Below are 23670 nucleotides of genomic sequence, written 5' to 3' on the forward strand. Positions count from 1 at the left end.
AAACTCGACAGAAGCCTCTGAAGAAAAGAGATTTACACGTACCGGCTTTCTGCACTTGCAATTCTCTTTTGGCCTGCTCCAAAATGGACTTGATGGCCTCATCTGAACCTGTGTCTTGAGTGCGGACACGAGCGGTGATGTTCCCTGGTAGGAAAGAAAAAGCCGACAGGAAGCAATTAATATATGTTGGGAAACCAACTATTTGAATATAAAACAATGAATGGATCATTTAATTCAGATAATTAACCTTCTCACACCACAAAGAACATTCCAAATCACCAAACCGGAGACGCCGGTTCCTTTGGAGCCCACACATGCAAACACACTATGGGCCTCGCAGCCAAACACAAACTACCAGTAAAACTCCTAAATGAACATGCTGGCTTTGCGTGGCCACTGTCGTGGCACATTTTTATCCGCTGCCCCACCAATTAGTGGACAAACCACACTTGTATACATACACACACACGCACACAGATACAATTCACCCTTACACAAACATGCCACACGGACAGAACGTGCTAGAATCTGCGCGTGAAGGGGACAGACCTGTGTGCGAAGCTGTATTGGAGAGGGCTCTCCGCTTCGGAACATCCTGAAACACTCTGCTAAGCTGGGGCTGGCCTGAGCCCTCTGTTAAAAACAATATACCACACACGTTGTTACAGCACTTGTGTGATTGATTTCTAACGGCTACACTTCTGTATGTGCTTCCCTAATACGTGAATGGAATGTGGGGATACTTGTATCCGGTACACATTACATGAGCAAGGATATTTATTGATCTCCATTGTGTGGGGCACTGATAGCGGCTACAGTAAAAAGACTAAGACAATATTTGATGTATAACGACAATACACCTGCTTACCAACTGAGGCCTTACCTTAATAAACACTCTTCAAGACAATGAGCTAAACTGCTACTTTTTGTGTACCACTAAGACCAGCTTCCATCAGAAATATCTTGATGCATGAACAAAAGCGGGCCCAGGCTAATCGAATCTACCCACAGTTAGCAGTATCTCAGCCTTCTTCCTAGTTCTCACCGATCAATGCTATTGATGTCTGAAAGGTTTCTGTATTGACCTCAATGGCCACGAGAGGCTCCTGGGATGAGTTTGTGCATGTGTCTAAGAACTCATTCAGGACACACAGATGTGGCACAGGATGGGAGTTAGGAGAGAGGAAGAAAAGTGTAAAGCCTAGTCCATTTTGAAAAGCTGATCAATCGCTGTGTGCTGGGCTGTTCACATACACGCACACACATGCTCGACAAACACACACACACACACACACACCACACACACACACACACACACACAGACACCACAAAACACACAAGTTTACCTCGTTGCCGTCCCTGGATGCTGCGCAGTGCAAGGATGTTCTGCTCATCAGCCAGAAACTGCCTCATCTTGTGGAAGGGCTCCTTGCCTCGGATGGTGAGTTTGTTCCATGGCTTCGGTCGTGCCAGGATTTCGCTGACTGAGCCCTGGGAGAGTCCCAGCACGTAGTGGCCAAAGACGCGCTGACCAATGTTGTGCTTGATCAGCTGCTCTTTCACCTGCCGTGCGATCTCCGCCGTGTCCATGTCCTCCCCGTCCAAAACGCTCCCCGTGTTGGCCTCAGAGTGACTCGGGGATGGCGACGGGGCGCTACCGGCCGTGCTGCTCCCGTTAACGGGAACCATGTCCGGGCTGGCCGGGGGCGGTTGGGGGCTGCTGGCTGCCAGGGGGATGGCGGCGGAACCGCAGCCGGGGGTGGAGGTAGGGATGGAGCTGAGGGTTGGAGTGAACGGGGTGAACAGCAGTGCCCCGCTGGGGATCCCAGACGACTCCTGCAAGGCTTTGGAGTAGAAGGTCTGCAGTAGCTGCCTCTGGATCAGGGAGTTCAAAGCCATTTTACCGCCCACCAGCGGGAAGACCGGGGAGTAGAAGTCCTGTCCAATGCCCGTTGGAGTGAAGGGGTGCGTTTCCCCGCTGCTGGCGGTGGTGGCAGTGTTGAGGGCATCCGTGTGAGTGCGAGATAGGGGAGGCTGTGAGGAGGATGAAAGAGAGGGAGGTGGCAGGGGTGAAGAAGAGGGGTCGCTTGTTTCCTCCTTGGGTGTCGATTCTTCTGTCCCTTTCCGCCCGGCTGGCCCTACAAGAAAGGTCAAACACATCATGCATTATGGGGGGAGTCAACAAAAAAGGGATTCCAAAAAGAGAGAAGAAACACAAAATTAACTTAATGAAGTGGTTTCTGAATTAGTTTTCCTTTTTTGCCAACCCCCCAGACAAAATGCCCATGCATTTGTGATTTCAACCTTTCTTGTAAGTCACAGCCTGGAAGGGGAGGGGAGGGGGGGGGGTGAATCAGGACAAACAAAAGAACTGACACTGTGCCACTGAGGCGGCTTAGCTTGGCCCAGAGGGTCACAGTTTCTTGTTCTGAGGCACAGTGGACAGAAGTGGTCAAATGGTGTCTACAGATGTCCTCCTCCGTGCCGCAGCAGTGCTCCTCGACACTCCATTGTCCCATTGCAGATGTGGTCATGGGTCCTTAGTTTATTAAATGTGTCCAGGGGGAAAGGTCTACAGTCTTTTTGACTGAAGAGAATACAAATAGTATGTGCAGGTCTTCACACTCGGAGGTAAGGTCGAACTTTTCCAAGAGACTGAATTTTCACATTCATCAAAACAAATACATAAAAGCATTGTGCACCCCTCCAACTCCACTCCTGATCTTTTAACTACAAGAATCCATCGCGATGATAGGCGCAGCGAGTAATATTATTCAAATGCATAACCATTGAAACTTAACATGATTGAGCGAGACAGTAGGCGCCCCTTACCGTGAATGTTAATCAATTCAGAGCAACTCAGCTATTCAAGCCTAAAGCTATGACATTTCAAACCCATAAACACTGTTGCGGTGGTCCTGATACAACAGGGGACGGTTGGGGCATAGTATGGTGTCCTCATTTTTGGTGTTGTGCAACTTCATCGCTCTTAAGGTTGACCTAGTGGTGAATTTGTTCACTGGAGAAATCTTTCAGTGTGTGGGCTCAACAAAAACTTGTTTGTATGACATTTTTAAACAAAAAACCTTGTCGTTGTTCAGCATTCTCAGAGAAAAAAGAAGCAAGATGTACTGTATTTATTTTCAAGCATCTCTGCACCTGCTGAGCCTTACCCGCAGCCCCCAAATAGCCTCTGTGATTACGGTGAAGGCAGGCTGAGACCTTCCTAAACTTACCACTGAGCTCAGCGTTGGCAATGCGCAGCGCGGCGCTCTCCGACTGAAGACTACGGTTCCTCTCCAGCAACAGCACCTCCAGAGGTTTGGATGATTCCTGATAACGAAAGAAGCCGATGAAATAAAAAAATAAATTTAAAACGTGAAATTCCCAACTGAAAACCTCATAATTACTATACGTGTCCAATTATCAAATAATACCACGTCCTAATTATGGAACAAGGACCAAGGGAGTAATGTCATTATGAGACAGTTTTACCTGCACAGAGTCTGATGTTCCAAACTCGACTGACTTTAGAATACTGAGGACAGAGGCAAAATATATTGTAATATGACACACAACTACGCAAAAATGAATAATTTTAAAATACGATGTCGTGTCTATACAACAAAGAGATAACATCGAGCTGTCGCCATACAAGTCTGATCTTGAAATGAGGACATGCATTTGTTCCACCCAACCAACATCACTTGGATGGCAATAAATTGTTCTCAAACTCCTTACCCCAACTCTTTCTTAACCTCCTCATAGTCTGCTTGCTTCTCAAGTTTCTCCTCCAGTTCCTATCAATGACAAAGAACTTCAAAAGTGCTGAAACTGACACGTTAAAGCTAATGTTAGTGACAAAGAAGCCATATGATCGCAGTGAATTCTCATCTGCATACCTTAAGAACAGCGGTCTTGCTCTTTAGCTGCTGCTCCAGCTGTGTGATCTGGGTGCTGGTGGTCTCTCGGAGTTTAGTTAGGCTTGCCTGCAGTCTCTGGACATCCTCCACCAGCTGTGCACTCTCCCTTTCTTTGGCCCTAAGCTCCACCTCAAGACTTGAGTGGGATGATGCCACCTCTGCAGCCTGATCATGCTAGCCAACAACCACAACAGCATTTTTAGCTGATAGATAATACAAACCAAATTCATGGGAATAAATTGGACATTCATCCATACCGCTTATCCTCACCAAGATTGCGGGCATGCTGGAGCCTATCCCAGCTGATTCTGGGTGAGTGGGGGGCTACACCCTGAAGTGGTTGCCAGCCATTACAGGGCATATATAAACAACAATTGTGAAAAAAATAGTCGGTGGCTCACACCCGCCCACCAGGCAATTGACCCCTACACACATAACTAATAAAAAATTATGAGGCTTGGTGTTTCTTTGGGAACTATTAATATATGAATTTTTTTATTGGACCAAAAAGTAAATAGTTCTAATTTATATCCCCACCAAGAACTTCAGGTTAAAAATAAATTGTCACAAAAATATTTTTCCCCTTCCAGATCATATCATTCATAGGTACGTGAACCTTTTCACAAGAGTATAAGCAATGATCAAGCATAGACAAAAATAGGTCACGATGATCATACTAAATGTAACCAAAAGATAAGGATTGTCATGCATGTAGATTTTTTTTAAGTATTGACACTAACATGGCAATCGAAAACTACTAAATACTAATTAGAAACATTTGGAACTGATCTTAAGTTTTAAGATTGCAAATGTTTGAAATAGATTGTTTGTATCTTTAGATATTAGAATAATTCCAAGGTGGAACGATCACCAATTCAATTCCAGACATTCACGTTAGATTTTCTTTCAAAGCGACAGGTTGGCCAGGTCATCTTTAGATGAGATTTTTCAAAAGGGAGTATGTAAAATGTGTGAAATAGTTGAATCAAACAATAAAATAATGATTTTATTATCCATTCAGCTATTCTCTCTTATCTTCTCCTCGCTCAGGTCGCAGGTCTGCAGGAGCCTATCCCAGCTGACTTTGGCAGCGAGGCGGTGTACACCCTGAAGTGGTCGTTAGCCAATCACACAGCACCTTTCAGAACCTTTCACATTCACATTCAAACCTATTGACATTTGAATCTCAAGTCGTCAGCCTTCAACTGACCTACCATTCATGCTTTGGAAATATGGGAGGAAACCGGAGTACCCGGAGATATCTCAGGCAGGCATGCTGAGAACTTGCAAATTCCACACAGAAACGGCGGAACACGGAATTGAACTGACGATCTTTGAACTGTGGCCGTGTTATTATTCATCATTAATTTAATTATAATTAACCAATTCAATAAAAATAAATACCTGTGCAATTTTTTTAAAACTTTTTTACAGTTCTTATTTACGATTCACTATCAATAAATTAACCATTTATTCAAAAAGATGAGAAAAAATATATATTTAAACGAAAATGGCTACGTGACTCTTGATAATGTAAATGATGAGTAGGCCAGAGGAGACTTCATGCCTTCTGCTAGTCTACTGTACAGTATGTGTCAGATTTTTCCTATTTGGGATTAACTGACATCTAAGCAAGACGTGAGCTGTAAAGCCAAGGTCTTTGCGTGCTACAGCTGAGAAGCTCTCAGACGCTATTTACAGAACCAGTAATGAGGCAGGCAACTCCTCGAACACTACTGATGTTCATTGAGTCGATGACCTCAGAGACCAATGACAACAGTAATCAATTTAAGGGCGGCTGTGATCGGACGACCACCTCTCAAGTAAAAGGCTGATCCGATCTTTAGCTATTCAACATGTCTCCGTCGGACGCGCTGTAAATCAACGAGGCGGCGAAAGGGCGTTACCAAGTCGGCGTTGGCCTTGTTGGTCGGGCTGCCGGCCTGCTGGGATTGGTTACTCAAGGACAGCTGCTCCCGCAGTGACTCAGCCTCTCTTTGTGCCACCTCAGCTCGCTGCAAGGAGGAGGAGAAAAGACGCAGTTCTTACAGTCAAACACGATTATTCTTATGTTTATGCAGCTCAAATCTGAATTAATGTGTTATGTTTTCCTTTGTGTACACATTTCCTCAAACCCCTCTCCCTTTACCCGCTAGTCCCGAGGAACAAAAAAACAAAACAAAACACGTGTGGACTTGAGAGAGAGGCAACTGACGTTGCATGGCACTGGCATGCCACTAACTTAACATTATAATAATCCTGCTTGAGGCTACAATTTCATGGAGGCTGGTGTCAGCGCAGCTAATTTTGTTGATGGAACAATTCATCAACTCTTCTTTTCCAGGTCAAATCAACAGATTTCCACTATTCAACATTTGTGTTTAAATATCAGTTTCTTAAAGCAAACCGCGACTACCAATGCTAAGTGTTAGCATGTCAATGGCATGTATACACACAGATGTATGTGTGTTAGCATTAAGCTAACATGTCGTTCAGAATGCGAAGTAATTTGGTACGTGTAATTTGTTTCGTGTTTACTTTGTAAACTTTAACTGGGAGGTGGTGTTAAACAGCTTGAAGCCTCTATCTTGAATGTTTACATGAAATGTTATTTGCAAAATATTGTGAAGTGAGTTGAATGTGATTTTACTGCCACGATACAGCACTCAAATTTCAACTTTGCACCCCCCCAAAAAAAAAAATCATCTGACTCTCAGTACAAATAAATAATAATGGAAAAAAAACACCTCATAAGTCTGTCATATCACCATTGTACATTACAAAATTAGCAGATTTAAATATATCTTTGTGGCGACCAAGTTCTATTTCTTCCAGCCTAAACACATTTAAACCCCAAGAGTAAGGGTTTTTCCTTCAGTTCAATAAAGTGAAATATTAAATCGACACGGAAAATTGAGATGACACCCACTGCCTGTGTTTACGGCCAAGCTGCCATGCTCCAGTAGGGAATCATCAGTAACACGGGGTAAACACGCCATCATTAGGACTTACAGGCAGCCGATTCCACGCCGTTCCTAATTGCAACCACATTGGGAGCTGCTATTGACAGGGTGGGGAGCCGGGCTGCCTCGTCGCCAGAACAAAATGCTGTTTTCCATTTTCTCTTAATAAAAGCGTATAAAAAAAAGTCTGTGGCTGAGCTGGAGGCCATGCTGTCATTCTCTGTAAACCTCAAATCAGAAGTGTGAATAGTGCATGTTTGTGTGTGTCTGCGTGCGTGCGGCATTATCGTCGGGAGTGCTAACCTTGAGGCTAATATTAACATTACATGCCCATGCTAACCCTTTAGCCACAAATCATACTCTTGGGCTAATAATGAAAGTTAACAACAATGACATTAACAGATACCACAGGAATATTTACAGCATAAGGGCAGAGGGCGTGCTCAAGGGGCCGTTTCGGCTGGTTGGGGTTAGTGGCATTGTAATAAATTAAAAACAAACAACAGCCTTCACAAAAGCGACGTAGTGAATATAGCCCGGTAAAAAATGCATGTTCATGGTTCTGTGTAGATAATAAAGGCACTATGAACTTACGTTTGGCAATGAATCATGGAAATTAATTGACAGACCACACTAGGCTTTGAATTCATTTGTTCAAAATAATCTTATTATGGTTGCTGGATGGTGTTGACCTTTCGTGTTCAACACAAAAGGTCATTTAAAGAAGTTGTTAATTAAAATGTCTTAGAGAAAATAGCTCTACTCAGTTTTTCACATGAAAACTAGATATATATAACTTTTTAAAGAATATTTTTTCTTTTTTTTTAAACTAGTCTCAATATTACAGAAGGAAGTTATGAGTAAGAAAAAAAAATCTCATACATTGTTCACAAATCTGTCTAAAGCCGTTTAGTGATTTCTTTTCTTTTCAATAACAATTCTAAGTGACCCAGGAACTGTATTTGTTCGACACATGGATCAAACAGCTGTTGTGACTTTTGTGACCCTTGTTGGAGAACAGCAAGTCATGCAAATAGGACTGAAACATTTGACAATTTGATTTGTGCATTCAAAAGTTCAGAGGAGGTCAAATTGATTTTACCTGTAAAGATTGTGGTGAATTTTAGATTCTGAATAAAATTTCAACCAAAAGCCCAATATCTCAAAATGTTTTGAGTGGTTGGTGTACACATTTGGCCTCCTCTTTCTTCTTCAAAAGAAAGCAAACTATGGAACAAAGTATTGCAATCTCATTCGTTTGAGAGTCAGCGTATTTACCTGATTGGCTCTTTCAAGGTCTGTCATCACCATCTCAATCTCGTCAGCCCTGAAGAAGACATTCGGTTACTATGTGCAGCAAAACCACAGCGGCGGATGTGACGTGTGAAATGAGGTGACGCACATACACGGAAAACACTGACAGACAATTCCCCGGAAGAAAAGTACCCTTTACATGCGACTAAACTCACATTTATACAATGTTACTGCTGTGTCCATTAAGCTACAGTCTAAATTTCACCTTAATCCACTGATTGTGAACTCCATAACCCAAGCAGCTTGCATGTGTACGTGCATGCATGCAGTTAAGTGTATGTTTCTATGTGTACAAGTAAGCCCCCCTAAAACCTCAACCACACTAAAACAGAGGGATTACATTAATAGAGCTCTAAATCCTAATACATCAGACTAATCTGCTATGAAGCTCTGTGATTGTGTCTGACTAATGGTCTCCATGGAGGCCAGGGTTCGCCTCTCACTTGTTAGAGGTCAGACGCCAGGATGCCCCTAATGCTGCCTCTGTATGGTCAACTTGGACAAAACTCTTTGATAACCCCTTGGAGTGGTTAACATGCATGGCAGACTTACTATATATGTAAAGATGTGTAACATGAGGTAAAACCTGTCTGACAGCAGTGCAAATGCTAAATTTGCATTCATTTGCTATAGAAAAAATATAGAGAAGGAGCTCAAATGCAAACGCCGATGTCTCTATTTTTGAGAATTTACCAATATAATTTTTCTTTTAATATTTTGTTCCCAGTTAAAAGCAATGATTTTTTTTATCAAGGGCATTCTAAATTGACCAATTAAAGGCTGATTTGAGGGAAAAAAAGAGTAAGTCTTGCAAAGAGGGCTTTGACATTATCATGACTGCAAGAAATGAACTTTTTTCAAAAGCAGCTAAGTCGAAAATGTTCAGATAACGCATACATTGAACTGATATTACGATGCGAATAAAATTAATAACACGTGAGTGTAAGAGAACAAGTCTCTAACTAACCCTGAACGATAATTTTAACTCCCCCCCACCCCAATCTCGACCCTTCAAAGATATCCAAGATATCATCTTCACTGCTGCTATTCTCGACCAACACTGGACGAAAGCTTCCTTGGATAATCTGCAGACCTGAGCGCTAAAACCTGTCTCATGGTTGCGTGTCACCACATCCTCTTTCTTGGACTGTTTTACGCAACGAACCGTTGGCATTCCGACTGAACATTATCATATATTACGCTCACTTTAAGGCACAATCAACATTACCTGGAGTGGACATGTTTGATGACACGAGACGAGTGATGGGTACATGATGATGTCAATACGTATGGCTTCATAACCTTATTATGGCGGCAGGGAACCTATTCCAGCTGATTTGGGGCAAAATGCGAGGTATACCCGGGACTGGTTGCCAGCCAATCACAAATATGAATGGAAATGGCCACAATTATTCACACTCCGGAAATTTTTTTTCGAGATGTCACAAGGAAATATCATTACATTCTTAATTTCCCTCATATTTTAAAGCAATCTGTGATCGTAGGGCAGTTGTGGATTAGTTTGTAAGAGTGAGTCATCTACTAACTGAAGGGTCAGGAGTTGGAATCCCAGTTCCGACTGTCTGCTCTGGAAGAGTCCTTGGGCAAGACACACAACTTGAAATGACCTCCAGTTTGGCATTGGAAATGAGAAACGATTCTCGATTGCCTTACCTGGTTAAACAAAGTCAATTAATTGAAGCCTATTACGACGCATTCAAATCCACTAAAAACGTAAAACAGAAGTATGAATATCGCATTCCCTCACATTCATACCTACAGGCAAATAAGAGTCTTGAACTAACTAAACAAAATGTTTTGGTGTGGGAGTATCCAGAGAAAACTAACGTTAAGTACAGGGAGCATAAATTTAAACCTCAGATGTTAGAATTATGAGGGAGGCGGGCTCACTCGTATAAGATTGAGCTTTCCATGACAGAAACTCATTCATGAAAAAAAAAAATCAATAACTCAAAATATGAGTTTGATTGTACATCAGAGTCTGTGCTCACTGCTTACATTGCATAACCAGTGTTGAGTACAAGAAGTAAAACCACACAAAAGAACTGCCGTGCAACCACTATGCGCTGCTGTCTTTTGATACTGTAGCCAAAGACCCACGTAGCTTTTGTATGTGTGTCATACTCGGAGAAACAGTGTTGCGTCCCATAGGCTTTTGGTACTACTGATTTGAATGTGTTTAACAAAACAGACACAGTTGATATTAGGTCAACAATGTGCCAAAGGCAATGCAAGAAAAAAAAAAGGAGAAAAAAAAAGTCAGATGAGGGTGGGAGAGGTTTTCACTTTCCACCTTTATTCTTTTCCCAAGAGTTAAAAGGATCTAGTGTGCATTTAGGCATCATAATAGTACACTACCTCACCAGCTTTTATCCTGTCTTAAACTATAGTGTGCGCGTGAGCGGCCTGCATGTTATCACGCGCAAAAATGTGAGGTCAGAGAGCCGGCGAGCCAGAAAAGCTTGTAATGGAGAGCGTTTATGGATATCATCATGCAACCCAAATACACCCAGCACGCCCGCTCCAAATGTGATCATTTAATCAAAGTACAGATGCACAAAGTCTTCTTAAATAACCTTTGGATTTGGCTTTATTTGGGAATTATAAAGGCAAAGCTAGAGGCTGAGGGCCAAAGCAGATCACAGGGAAAGGATTTTCTGTACATACTGAGACTCGGTTTAGCAAGCACGGGAAGGGGAGCGACTAGCCAAGAGCGACGCATGCTCGCACCCAAAACGTTGGAAATGGGGAGTGGTCTTCTTATTAAGGTACAGACGTACGAAACAGAAGCCTTTACGGGCACAGCAGCCAGATGGAGGAGCTGTCGAGTACAGGCAAACAACAATCGATCCCAATAAAATGCGCACTATTTTTGTAGCATTTGGATGCGCTGGCATCAGTGAGCACGGGCGGACTTCTGAAACAAGCCCTGAACCTCCACTATAATAGAGAGTCCTGTTCGTTGCTATCGCTCCCCCACCCTACTGTTTGTCTGCCGCTCTCCTTCCTTCTCAACTTCTCCACTTTAAGCTCGTGTCCTCGGTGCCAGCAGGATATTCCCTGATTTAGATTTTCATTTCCCTCCTCTATCACACTCTGATCCCTTCTTCCTTGCAGTAGCCTTCAGACCCCGATTTGCTTTTCCCTCTTTTTTTGCCCTATAGCTTTCATCCCTCCGTTCCCTCTTCTTTCCTTAGCCTTCTCCACATTGCATTTTCACAGCGCGTTACCTTGGGGATTTCAAGGAGGCTTAAAAGGAAGCTAGTTGTGAGAGTGTGACGCTGTGTGTACCTTTTGGCCCACGCAGTTGTGTGTGTGATATGCAAACAGGAAATATGTACAAAGTGGTCCCTAATCACCTAAAATTGTGTTCCCCCTCAAATGAACCCTCAAGCCTTTACACACATAAAACTGCTGCACACACAAACACAAACACACACATACACACACACACACACACACACACACACACACACACAGAACTCTGCAGGGCTGTGGATCAATATATCATTAATCTTTAATAGTGACTAAACGGGTAAAACATGGCCAGGCAGACCCTCAATGTGTTCCCACAGAGGGGGCTACACTCGACATCTGCAAGCCTGCTTCGCGCCGGAGCTCACACACTTCCTAGCATTGCAACATCGAAAAAATTCTCAGAATGTGTGTGTGTGTGTGTGTGTGTGTATGTGTTTTAAAAGGCAGATTACCCAAATGCACCAAGAGGATGGGAGATTTGTCACGCAATGGCCTCCTTAGTGGAAAGTTCAGAGCAACTGTATGTGTGTGTGTCTGTATGCGCGCGTGTGTGTGTGTGTGTGTGGTGTGTGTGTGTGGACGCAATTGCTTGTGTGAAAACGTGCACGTATGTACGCATTTTTTGCTGTGCCAAACTGTGAAGCAGTCAAAGGGTTAAAAGTTGTGTTCAGCCAAACACTGGCGATTTGCTCAGCCAAGCAGTAAACGGGGGGAAGGACTCCAAGGACTGGGAGGGTGCAGGGTTAGAGAGGGTTTGTGTGTGCTTTAAAGCGTTGCATTAAAATTTCAGATCACAGCACGCCACATAGTCAAGGACCCTGACTGCCTCGGGCTCACGAGTGAGTGAGCGAGCGTGTGTGTGTTTGAATGTGTACATGAGCGTGTGTAGGGATGTGGGCAGGCATGTGTTTATTACCCTATGCAACCAAATGGGCCCTTCTACACAAAATGTGTTTTCTTGCCACATGAAAGGGGCTAAAGAAGGACTGAAAATATAAAGAAATGAGAGTGCAATCTGGCCGCAAGCTAAACAAAATGCAAAGGGGTGACTGCAGATAGTCTATAGAAAGTATTGATTGGTGCCATCGCACTGTGCAATCTTCCTGTGGACTTTCCTTCTATAAACAGATAAAAGATATACTGTTTGAGTGAGGGAGACGTAGAGGGGAGGAAAAAAAAGTACCGCGAGGACGAGGGAAGTTGGATCGATCTGTTTGTAACAGCCAGTCAATTTAACAACTCTCTTAATGGACAGACACTGAATTTGGGCCAAGGTGGGGGTGAAAGGAAAACCCTGAAAAGATGATTTTATAATCCACTGTGTATTATGCATTAAGTGGATTCAATTGGACCATTTTATAGATAATCTCGGAGAGAACAAAATCGCATAGTCATGTTTAAATAACTGATATTTCTGATCACCATTTGTTCTGTTTTGAACGCTCACTTCTACTTCCACACCGGAGGGAACACGGCAGTGTGAATGTTAAAGTGCCACTTCACAGAGTGGCGCGCTGACAAGCAAAAGCTTCTGTTTTCATCTTGGCCACTGCCAAAACGATCGATACTGATGGACTGTCGCTCCTCAAGTATTGCAGCTACCTGATCTTACAGGTCCCCTCATCAGTCACAGCCTACATGATTCACAAACCATTTTTTTTTTTTTACAAATGAATCCTGGACACAGAGCACAGCTTGAAATGCCAGTGCAGATCTGTTTTGAAAATACTGCGGATAGGGTTAAGGAATGTGTAGGGTTCATCAGTTAATGTTTAGTCAATGATCCCCGGTAACATTTTTGCACCATCTCTATGGTTGTGGCTCTTGTGAACAAGGTTTTTTTATTCAGCCCAAGAAATGTCGGTTTATACCCAGGCTGAGGATCCTCACCAAAATAAAGCGGTGTCAGATTTGGGATGGTTAGCCATAATACTATTTATCAGTGGCAGTATCCTCTTGGAATCAAACCAGGGAATTGGTGAACGTGAGATGTCTATGTAGATATGTTTTGGAAATACTGGGGTTAAGGATCGTGGACAATGCGGTTAATAGAGTATAAAAAATAAAAATGGAAAAAAACCTGGAGCAAAACTGTTGAAATTTCATTAGAATCAAGTACAGAAAATATTTGGACTTTTCATATAGTTTGCCTTTTATCTCATGTACAGTAAATTTCTTTAAGTACAGTACAGTTGTATTTAAGTTTTTGGTACAGGGCAATTTATGTGTACTTAATCTTTAACAGATTTTTTTTTTTTTTTTTTTGCATTTTTTTTTTCAAGTTCAAACATTCTTTTTAGGGAGTGAGGATAGACGGCTTGGAAAATTGATGGATGGATAGTACTTCATGTAAAAATAATTTGAGACCCACTGGATTAGTCTAAGTAGGTATGAACCCAATAGGCCTTGGTTCAAATCCAGGTTAAGGGTACTACAGCTAAAATTCTAAAAACAAATGCTGTCAGAATAGTATCAGAAGTAGGATGATTAGGTAGTATCAGAAGCGGGGTTAGGTAAACATGAACAGCAGGGAGTTCAGAATTGGAGCTGGTTTGGGGTCTGCTAAAGTTAAATGAAGCTCCGCTGTGTTGGCCCGGCACATTTACACTACACTTCAATAAATGTGTAAAATTTGTTTTCTGTCAACAACAAATACACTCGTCTACCCTCTTTACCAAAATCCACAAAAGAGCCCATTATTCACATTCAAACTTGTGCACGTTTCACGCATTAAACTCTTGCGTTTTTTTCCACTCACACACAAACTCACTCACGTTCAACATTACGGATTATAAACAGGTATGCCACATGGGGCAATGTAGGTAAATTAAACAAATGGATTAGAAATTTAGAAGAGTTGTACAGCAGGTGGTAAATGTGAGATGTCACAGCAAAAATGTTTCCCATGCCACTCGGGACTACGTCCAAGTTTTGTTATGCCTTTGATTTCTTCCCTGCTGCGGCCAATTTTTTTGAGGGTTTAACATCTCCCCATGCATCCACGGCAATTACGGACTGTCACTGGTGATGTTAGTTCACAAGACCCCACTAATGCTTTGGTCAAACTACAAGAACACAAAATCATTGACATTTTGCTTAGAACTTTAAGACTGGCAAATTATATTAGCACAACATTCTTGTTTTTTTCCCCCCTTTCATGATAACTTCAAGACGTGGGCTCTTTGTATCTACAAGCACTGGCCACTTGATGAGGGATAGTGAGGAGGACCGCAGCCGCCTTGTCTGTGGTTTTGCACGCAAAACATCCTAGCAGCTCGTGTCCCGTTTGCACTTTGATAGTGGAGCAGCCAAAATGATTCATGTGGGGGGGGAGAAGACCAACTTGATCACAATCTGATAATTTGGAGTAAGACCACAAAAGCATAAAAGCCACGTTTTGTTTTGACTTGTCCCTGATGCGTAACCTGACTACAAACCCAAATGACCTCCATCCATAAGGGCATACTGTACCTGAGCATAATGAACAGCACATGAATTTACAGAGTCCTGTGCCATCCGTACCCCGAATAAGCAACATTGAGTGATGGACGCAAGAAAATACTTAACATTAACAACTTTGGATTTTTCAGTGATTCTGAGTGAATCCTGATCAATTTCTCAGAGCAGGGAAAAAAAAAAAAACCAAATCAAGATCAGGCCTGCAGTGTTCCTCAAGGTCAGTTAATACTATATAGGCAGGTCTGCGGATGATGCCGTGATCATGGGTTTGCACTTCATCCTTGAACATCTCAACAGCGAGGGAACCTATGTGAGGATCCTGTTTAGTGGACTTCAGCTCTGCGTTTAACACCGTCATTATATGTCAAAATATCTAGATGCTTTTGAAATAGAGTAATAAAAAAAGCACGCATGCTATGTATTATAGAGTAATGTTGTTATGCTTCAACCTCAACCTCATTCGCTCCTCATTATGCAAGTACATTATTTGGAAATCATCTAAAAAGGCAGGATTGAGGACACGAGATGATCAAATTAAAATCACACTCTTTCAATAAATCCAGTTTTTGATCACCGTGCCAAATTCTAACTGATTTAGATATTTGTGTTCACATCTGCGCTCGCAGCCATCACCCCCCTCCTCCCTCCAGATAATGTTTCAGTAAGTTTGGGATTGCAGTACATGCTGGGGAGCACTTTGACAAAAATAAACAACAAGGAAATGCTGTGCTCGCTGCGACTGCAGAACGCATCACAGTCCTTGTCAGTATTTACAGTGCAGGAGTAATTCTGGGATTTTGAGGCTGCCTGAGTCTTGTGGGAGACAATCCAGCTGTTTCAAGAGCAGAGGGAGATTCCAGGCAAAGAGGTGCATTAAACAGGATGACTATGTCAGGAACAGACTAGGAGGTGGGAGGTGGTGAACGGAAGGAGGCGGAGACACGTACTTTGCTGAGGACTCCTCGTCGTATTTTGTCTTCAAATCAAAGAGCTCGGCCTGAGTTGTTTCAAGTGCTGCAAAAAACAATGACAAGCGAGGCGTTAAATGCACTTCTACAAGAACTGTGTCAAATTTCCACGTTCCTTTCGGGCGGATTACCTGTCTGGAAGGACTGGGCCTTGTGCTCGGCCTCTTCCAACCGTGACGACATGGAGTCTTGGCTCTCCTGAAGTTTCCTACCAAAAGGGACAAAAGTCACATTAGAGACAGACAGAGAGTGTGTGTCAATAAATCGTGGGGTTCACACTTTGTGGCAACTGCAGCTATTCTCCATTTCCCCCCACTATTTCCCTAAATCCCCCAGCACCACCACCACAACCACCACTAAAAATCCCTCCAACGCAACCCTCTCCTCATTAAGCAGCCCTATTAGGCAAGAATGTCTAGCTACTGGGGCACTCAGCACCCGGGGGCGGGGGAGAGCGCAGCGGAAGCGGGTGGGGAGGCTACAAAAACCACAAGGATAAAATAGATTCATTCTTAGCATATAAAAAGTTAGTCTCTGCTGAGAAATTGCAGGCGCGTGTAAAAACATCAATAATCTAGTACAAAGACCGTCTTTATAGCACTCTTTGATGCCCCCCTTCTCCGCCGAGCCGTCTCTCCTGTCATCTCAATTTTTTTTTCCTGCCCTCAATTTCATCCTTTCATCTCCCTCCTTCGCTCACTCCTTGAAGAAGCCACGTATCAGAGGTGCCATCCATTTACTGCCCCCTCTATCATGCAGGAAGTCAGCCCTCAGTCAGACAGGAAGGGGACTATAAAACACTGACGTACAGGAAGTGCAAACACAACAACTCATCTTGGTCTGTATGTCTCGAATCGGGCAACGAGCTGACATAATAAACATGACGATGGACATTTATACAAACACAATGTGCAGTAACGCCGTAGTTCTTTGTCGTGAGACGAGTAAGGGAGACCTGAGGAGGATTGGTTTAGATCAGTATTTCCTAGTCTTTCCATTATCAAATATTGATATGCATTATCATTTATAGGAGTCAATATCACCATAAGGTGGCCTTTGAGATTTTTCACGGAACCTTATAGTCATTGTTTTAAGCAGATGTTAGGTGAGCTTGCTGAAAAGGTGAATAAGGACAGTTAATGTTAGCATTTTATGAGCATATTAATGGTGAACCTTTACATTGCAATTGATTCAGTTAGCAAGCTACGTACAGTTTAATAAATAGATCTTGAATCTGAAAGTTTAGATAATTCATTATGATAGTGGACATGTTAAGATTGACAACACCTAACAATACATAAAATTATGAAAATTAGGGAGCATGGAAATTAAGGAAACACTTTTTGGAGACTTAAACGGTATCTGTGAAAATATTTGGCTATTTATAAGAAAACCTCAATTTCATTATTCTGTCTCTAGTTTCATGATGAGTGAGCGATTCTGATGAGGACTCAAAGGCACTAAAGTGATACTGAACCATAGAAGAGGATCTAACTGCATTTAAAGGGGACATTTTGTCAAACAAACTTTCTATGTTTATATTTCTCTATTAGCCCTCAGTAAACATGCGAAACATAAATTAAAATTGTCCACACATTCTGGAATTCCAGACATTTTTCATGCTAACAGGCATGAAATCATCTATCCAGTCATCCATTTTCCATGATGGCTTATCCAAACTAGGGTCCCAAACATGCTGAAGCCCATCCCAGCTGAGAGGCAGGTTACACCCTGAACTGGTCGCCATCTGACCAAAAAGCACATATAGACAAAAAGATTTCCACTCATTAATATCTACGGGCAGTCTCGAGTATTCAATTAATCCACTGTGGATGTTTCTAGTATATTGGAGGAAACCGGAGTAGCCGGGGAAAACCATGCTGGCAGAGGGAGAACATACAAACTCCACCCAGGCAGGCCACATTTGAACCCAGATCATCAGAATTCTGAACCAGATAGGCTAACAAGTGGGCTACCGTGCAGAATTTTTTGAGCTTATCTACATCACTGGAGAATATCTCCGCCTTCCCTTTCCGCTTGGAGGCAACCAATCAGCGCAAATATGGACCAAGTACAAATAAAACTGGGTCAAAAAGTAGTTGTTAGAGGGCCCTTTTCTAGACACTCGTATGACAAAACCACTTTTTTTTTTTTATTATCAAATTCACACTTTTCACATGTCCATGGCAGAGAGTCACTCTACAGAGGTCTAGTAAGTTTCTTTCGGCTTGTCCCGTTAGGGGTTGCCACAGCGTGACATCTCAGATGACCACTCATTTGTTTGGCACAGGTTTTACGCCGGATGCCCTTCCTGACGCAACCAAATAGTCAAAATACAGGACCCCCAATGTAATCATGCCAAAGAAAAGTTAACTGGAATAGCCTCCAGCTCTCTGATGTGATTTAAAGCAACTTCATCACAACTTCATACATCATCAGCGCACGATGCATCAAGAGCTTGATGTTACTTGTTACTTCTGTATCTTTCACACAGGCAAGTCTCTTATAACTCCGAAATAGCACAAACTCTAACCAGGATAACCACATTTAACACATGCCTTTGACAAATTTGACTTAATGTGACATCACAATATAACATTTTACAATGATAACATATCTGGGGGCAATGTGTTTTTTTAATTATTCATTACGACAAGCACAAGCGCCCTGTGTTTCTGACAAAAATCTGTATTCAAAAAAAGAAATCCAAATGGGTTTATTCAACGAGGAAGTGGCCCATTACAATTAATTATGAATGCTAATCTTAACCATATCAAATCAAGTTATTTCAAGGGTTTCATTCCATTCCCAGAGCCAATAAAAGGACCCGTGTGTAACATTAAATCCAGACAGGATAGTTTGAATCGTTTGTGGTGAAGACAGAAAATAGCAGTCTGAGGTGGCTGATTCCAATCAAGGTAAGTGGCACAGCCATGGGAAAAACCAGCCATTGTTTTACTTTCCAATGCGCCATTCATCTAAAGTGCTCAGGCAATGAGGAACACAATACAAATGTCTTGATTGACCCGATGAAGGCATAAAATGCTAGGACTTTTTCGCCCCCCCAAAAAAATCTGCAATTTTAAATGCAATAAAAATATAACACAATCATCCTTAGATTAGAATCACAAAAGGCGCACATACCGCTCCTTCTCTGCATAGTCATTGTGTAACTGGAGCTGTGTTTCTTGTGCCAGGTTCTCAGCTTGGTTCTTCAGCGACTGCTCATACTCGCGGATCTTTTCCTTCAAGGCCTTGACGGTCACCTCTGCAATACGCAAACGCACAGCTCAACGTAAATAAAGGGCATAAAATACAAAATTCAACTCTAGGTGCAACGTGGAAAATAGGAGCAGGTTAGTCGTTATTGAGTATATTTAGCATCTTTCACAGTCGTAAGCTATAATATAATGGAGTGCTATTTCCTCATTTAAAAAAACTCACTACACACATTTTGTGTTCGTTTTTTGTGAGCCTGGAATTGATTACTGCCATTTACGAGCATGGTTAAGGAACTCATTAAACTTGTAACTCAAGTCACCACTGTAGATGTTTTTCAACTTAACACTTAGAGATTTTTAGCACTTATCTTTTGTTTTTAGTAAAATAAAGTTTTAATGGTGATCAGCTTGTCATAATGGTACCTGTCACCTTGCATGGATGGGTTTTCTCTGGGCACTCCAGTTTCTTACCACAATCCAAAAAAATGTAATCTTAGTTTCATCAGTGAATACACAAAGTTGTCTAAAGAGGTGAATTTGAGTCTGCATGTTTGCTTGTCTACATCTCTGCTGCAAATGGCTGAGATGGGCTTGACCCTACTGAGGACAAGTGGTATAGAAAATGGATGGGTGTTTTCAAAAGGGGCAACCCAGTAATGTGGTGGTTAGCAAGTCAGTCACAGAGTTCTGAGGTTAAGGGTTCAAAACTCAGCTCCAGCCTTATTGTGTTGAATTTGCAGATTCTCCCTGTGCTTGCGTAGGTTTTGTTTGGGAACTCCAGCTTCCTCCAGCATTCCAAAAACACGTATGTTAGTTTCATTGAGACTATCTATCAGGAGTACTTAAAAAAAAAAAAAAGGGCTTCTAGGGCACAAATACTTTTGCAAATGGGTCAATGGTCAATTTAGACTGTGACATTCAAAACAAAATGTAATTTGTCACGCCAGATAAAATAAAAAAATAAACAAAACAAAATGTATTTTCCATTTGCCCTTGCTTTTTCAAGAATTTGGAGGGTGAAAGAAACAAATCCCCCCCTAATGCAATTACAACCTTTGTTGACTGTCTGCAAAATTTTGCTTTCAGGGTCCTGTCTGGCCCCTACACCCTGCCACAGGATTTCCGTGTCCCAATGCATGATGTGAGGGACGACAAGAGGACAGTGGGTGTTAGAGAGGAGGATGTACGAGATTGGCTTAGATGGAAAATGATGACACCCTGTGGCGACCCCTAACAGGACAAGCCGAAAGAAAAAGAAGAAGAATGCGCATGCATTTGTGTTGGCGTTCATGTGTGTTTCTCCCCAGTCAGTAGAGACGAGGGCTTGCTGCATGCGCTCCAGAGGCTCCTACCTGGTCTTTCCATCCAAAGTGGATGGAGGATACAACACACAAGAGCAGATATTCATTAGGACTGCATTAGTGCTGAAACCCCATAACCCGCTGACGGCTGAGTTCTGCACAGGGGGGGAGCCGGAAATAAATCTAACACATAACTGGAGTAATAAATAGGCCTCTTGTGTATGTGTGTGGATTTCTCAGACAAAGATATAAATGCCCGAGACAGTGATAAAGAGCATTGCAGCCTTTGACTGAGGGCTCTTAGCGCGCACTTGTGTTTGTGCGCGTGTCTACTTGCGCGTGTGTGATTTAAACTCCAGTCTCACTACTCTGACACATAATCAATAGAGGAGAGTCCCCTCAGAGCCCTCTTACCCCTTAACTGCTTAACTGAACTTTAAACATTTAGGTTGCAAGGATCAATGGCCCCTGCACCATTTGTGTGTGTGTGTGTGTGTGTGTGTGTGTTTAGCAGGAGTGGGAGTTCCACAGCACGTTTTGGGGTTTAAATATCCCCCATCTATTGAGGCGGGAAGAAGGGATAAAGGATGAGGGAACAGGAAAATCAATGGCCGAATGGAACCCTGCCGCCATCGAGCTGCTCCAATTAACCCTCGCTGAGAAAAGGAGATTCCAAAACATCCCGCGCCCTCCCTCAATCCCCCACCGCCCCCCGCCCACCTCCTCCGCTACTGGACTTGAAATTAAACCACTTTTACAACTTCTTTGCGCGCATCTCCGCCTTTGTCACTTTTTCCATTTTTCTATACCCTGAGGTAGCTTGTCGTTTTTTATTCATGAAAATATGCCACATGTACTTTCCCCCTGAAAACCTAATTGGAAGAGTAAAACCTTGTACATTTTGTGCTTTCAATAATGCACGAGCTATTCAAATATTTCCAAATGTGGATAGAAAATGTCCGCCACGCAGGTTTTTCTCCCCTGTAAAAATATCATCAACATACTGACATTAACGTTGGGCAGCTGGGAGTGCTAATGCAAAAGGAACACTTGAATCTATTCACATTTTCGCTGCATGCACTTGTCGGCCCATCTATTTTTAATTATAATTGCAACCATTTCCAAATCACACTCAAGATTTATAAAGCCGTAATTCAAAGTGGCACACAGCTCTCAAGTTGCTTGTGATGTCATGATAGATTATTTATTTTACAATCTGATTAACAGGCTCTCTGGTGGTACATTTGCTTTTCATCATTTTCATGTGTTGTGAAAGGAAATATTGTTTCTCTCTCTCTCTCCCCCACTCTTTCTCTCCAATGCTTGCAGAGTGTGTCACACTAACCCTCAAAATCAGCAAGTTTTTGCGACTTTTATCAATTTTTTTTTTTTTTATAAAATGTGCTTTTCATAGTAAAAAAAAAAATGCAGCTCAAAGTGCTTGACATGATTCAAGTCAAACCCACTTTTAAGAAGTATAGATGAGTCAGGTCATTTATAGATGGGGTAAAAAAATACATTTGAAAAACCTCACTGTATGTCAAATGTGTAAAATTGAGTTTAAATGAATAGAATAGAATAGAATAGAATAGAATATGAATAGAGTTTAAATAAATACTGGTTGTTGATTTAAACAAGCACACAAATGAAGAACGCAACAGGCTGGTTCAGTCAATGGGTTGCAGGCTTGATGGAGTTATTGCAGGTAAGGGTTATGGCACCAAATATTAAATTTTATTCACTTTAAGTTAATGTTTCTCCTAGTACTTTTGCTGACTTGAAAAGATAAAAGGTGACAAGACAGACAAAAGGCTGAGTTGTTTAACATACCTAGATGCAAATACAATGAAATTAAATTTGGAACTCTGAATTTTTGTTTCATATTTATCTTTTGTTCTGAAACACAAATCTCAATAACAGTAACAAAGGCATTCACCTGGCGCGTCCAAAACTTTTGGATCGGACTGTACACCAAAAAAAAAAACCAAAACATTTGCTTGAACATTTACACTTATGTACAATTTAGAATCTTTTTTGGTATGTGTGAAGTAACCAAAGCACGCAAATAAAACCCACGCAAGCAAACTTTGCTGTTTTGAAAGAGTTGGGAAACATGAAATGAGAACGTCTTCAACAAGACACCCATGTTTTCCTCTCACCTTGGTTTTTAACCTCTGCAAACTCTTTGTTGTAGTCCTCCAGTGTCTCTCGAAGTTTGGTGTTCTCAGTCTCAATGTCGTGCATCCTCTGGAGTTTCAGCTGCAGCTGCTGAGCCAGCTCCAGCACAGGTACAGGATCTGCCAAAGGAGTACACGCACAACATTTAACATGAGGCGGAACGCAGATTACAAGAACGCAATAACCACATTCAGCGGCCCCTGTGAGACCAAACGTTTGCCCCCGCCGAGGTGTCCTTGAGCAAGACGATGAATCTCTAATGGCTCCAAGAACATTATTTTGGGGCTGGCCATGACCTCTGCTCCCTCTCCAGAGAACCAATAGTGCACTCAAGGACAAAATAATATCGCGAGTACTGGTGTTATTATAATGTACTGGGGTAACAAGTCACTGGTAGAGTAAGTTTAAAGGTCAAGTGTCATGAAATGGATGATTTCTAGTATGTTATTAATGAAAAATCTGCAGCCGGTATGGACCCATCCTTTTTTTTTTCCTCACCACAAAACATAATTTTGACGTATATGGCTTTTTGTAACTCCAGCCATGAAAATCCTCTTGAGGGATTTGTTTTCGACAAGAAGCAGGAAGTGACATTGGAGGCAGTAGCTTGCTCAAGCAGACTTGTTTCTTTCTATTAGTTTTACCAGGGGGAAGATAGCTCGTTGTTCCTTCGTGTTAGCCAAAATGGCGGCTCGTTGCATTGTTGGATATTGCTCAAACACTCGGCAGGATGGATTCGCTCTTAGTACTTTTCCAAAAGATCTGCTTCGTCGTGAATAATGGAATGCACAGGTGCAAAGGACGAGAGCTTTGTGGGATCCAAATGACAGGTAGGTATGCATACAGCTCCTAAAAAAAAAACAATGGTTAGGAGGAGGGTGGGGGCGTAATACGTAAATCAGGGGTGCTAAATGTGTCGATGTGCGCATCGGAAGGCTTCCGTGCAGCAGCCGCTGAAGAACGGCCTCCGCAGGCCTTATGGATCACCACCAGCCTTGTTGACAAGGCCGAGGCGGCCGCCGGCCTTATCGGCCGGGGTGGCTCGTCTCCGCCGCAGAAGTGGA

General features: G+C 42.4%; 1 protein-coding gene across 6 annotated transcripts in view; it reads right to left on the bottom strand.

The window, feature by feature from the left end:
• Positions 1-23670, bottom strand: part of cux1b (cut-like homeobox 1b) — a 105097-nt gene that overhangs the window by 18522 nt on the left and 62905 nt on the right. For 2 of the 6 annotated variants that reach the window (XM_061826494.1, XM_061826495.1), the window contains exons 5-17: positions 22588-22725; positions 19051-19174; positions 16038-16114; positions 15886-15952; positions 8165-8213; positions 5831-5938; positions 3903-4097; positions 3742-3800; positions 3496-3538; positions 3237-3333; positions 1347-2138; positions 550-633; positions 43-144 (exon numbers count right to left, since the gene is read on the bottom strand). In XM_061826494.1, coding sequence (XP_061682478.1) covers positions 43-144; positions 550-633; positions 1347-2138; positions 3237-3333; positions 3496-3538; positions 3742-3800; positions 3903-4097; positions 5831-5938; positions 8165-8213; positions 15886-15952; positions 16038-16114; positions 19051-19174; positions 22588-22725 — 1935 coding nt within the window. The remainder of the gene's footprint in view (positions 1-42; positions 145-549; positions 634-1346; positions 2139-3236; positions 3334-3495; positions 3539-3741; positions 3801-3902; positions 4098-5830; positions 5939-8164; positions 8214-15885; positions 15953-16037; positions 16115-19050; positions 19175-22587; positions 22726-23670) is intronic. The other 4 variants (XM_061826496.1, XM_061826500.1, XM_061826497.1 and 1 more) reach the window with 2 other exon arrangements.

The sequence above is a fragment of the Syngnathoides biaculeatus genome, chromosome 8 (assembly GCF_019802595.1).
Source record: "Syngnathoides biaculeatus isolate LvHL_M chromosome 8, ASM1980259v1, whole genome shotgun sequence".
Taxonomy (NCBI): Eukaryota; Metazoa; Chordata; class Actinopteri; order Syngnathiformes; family Syngnathidae; genus Syngnathoides; species Syngnathoides biaculeatus.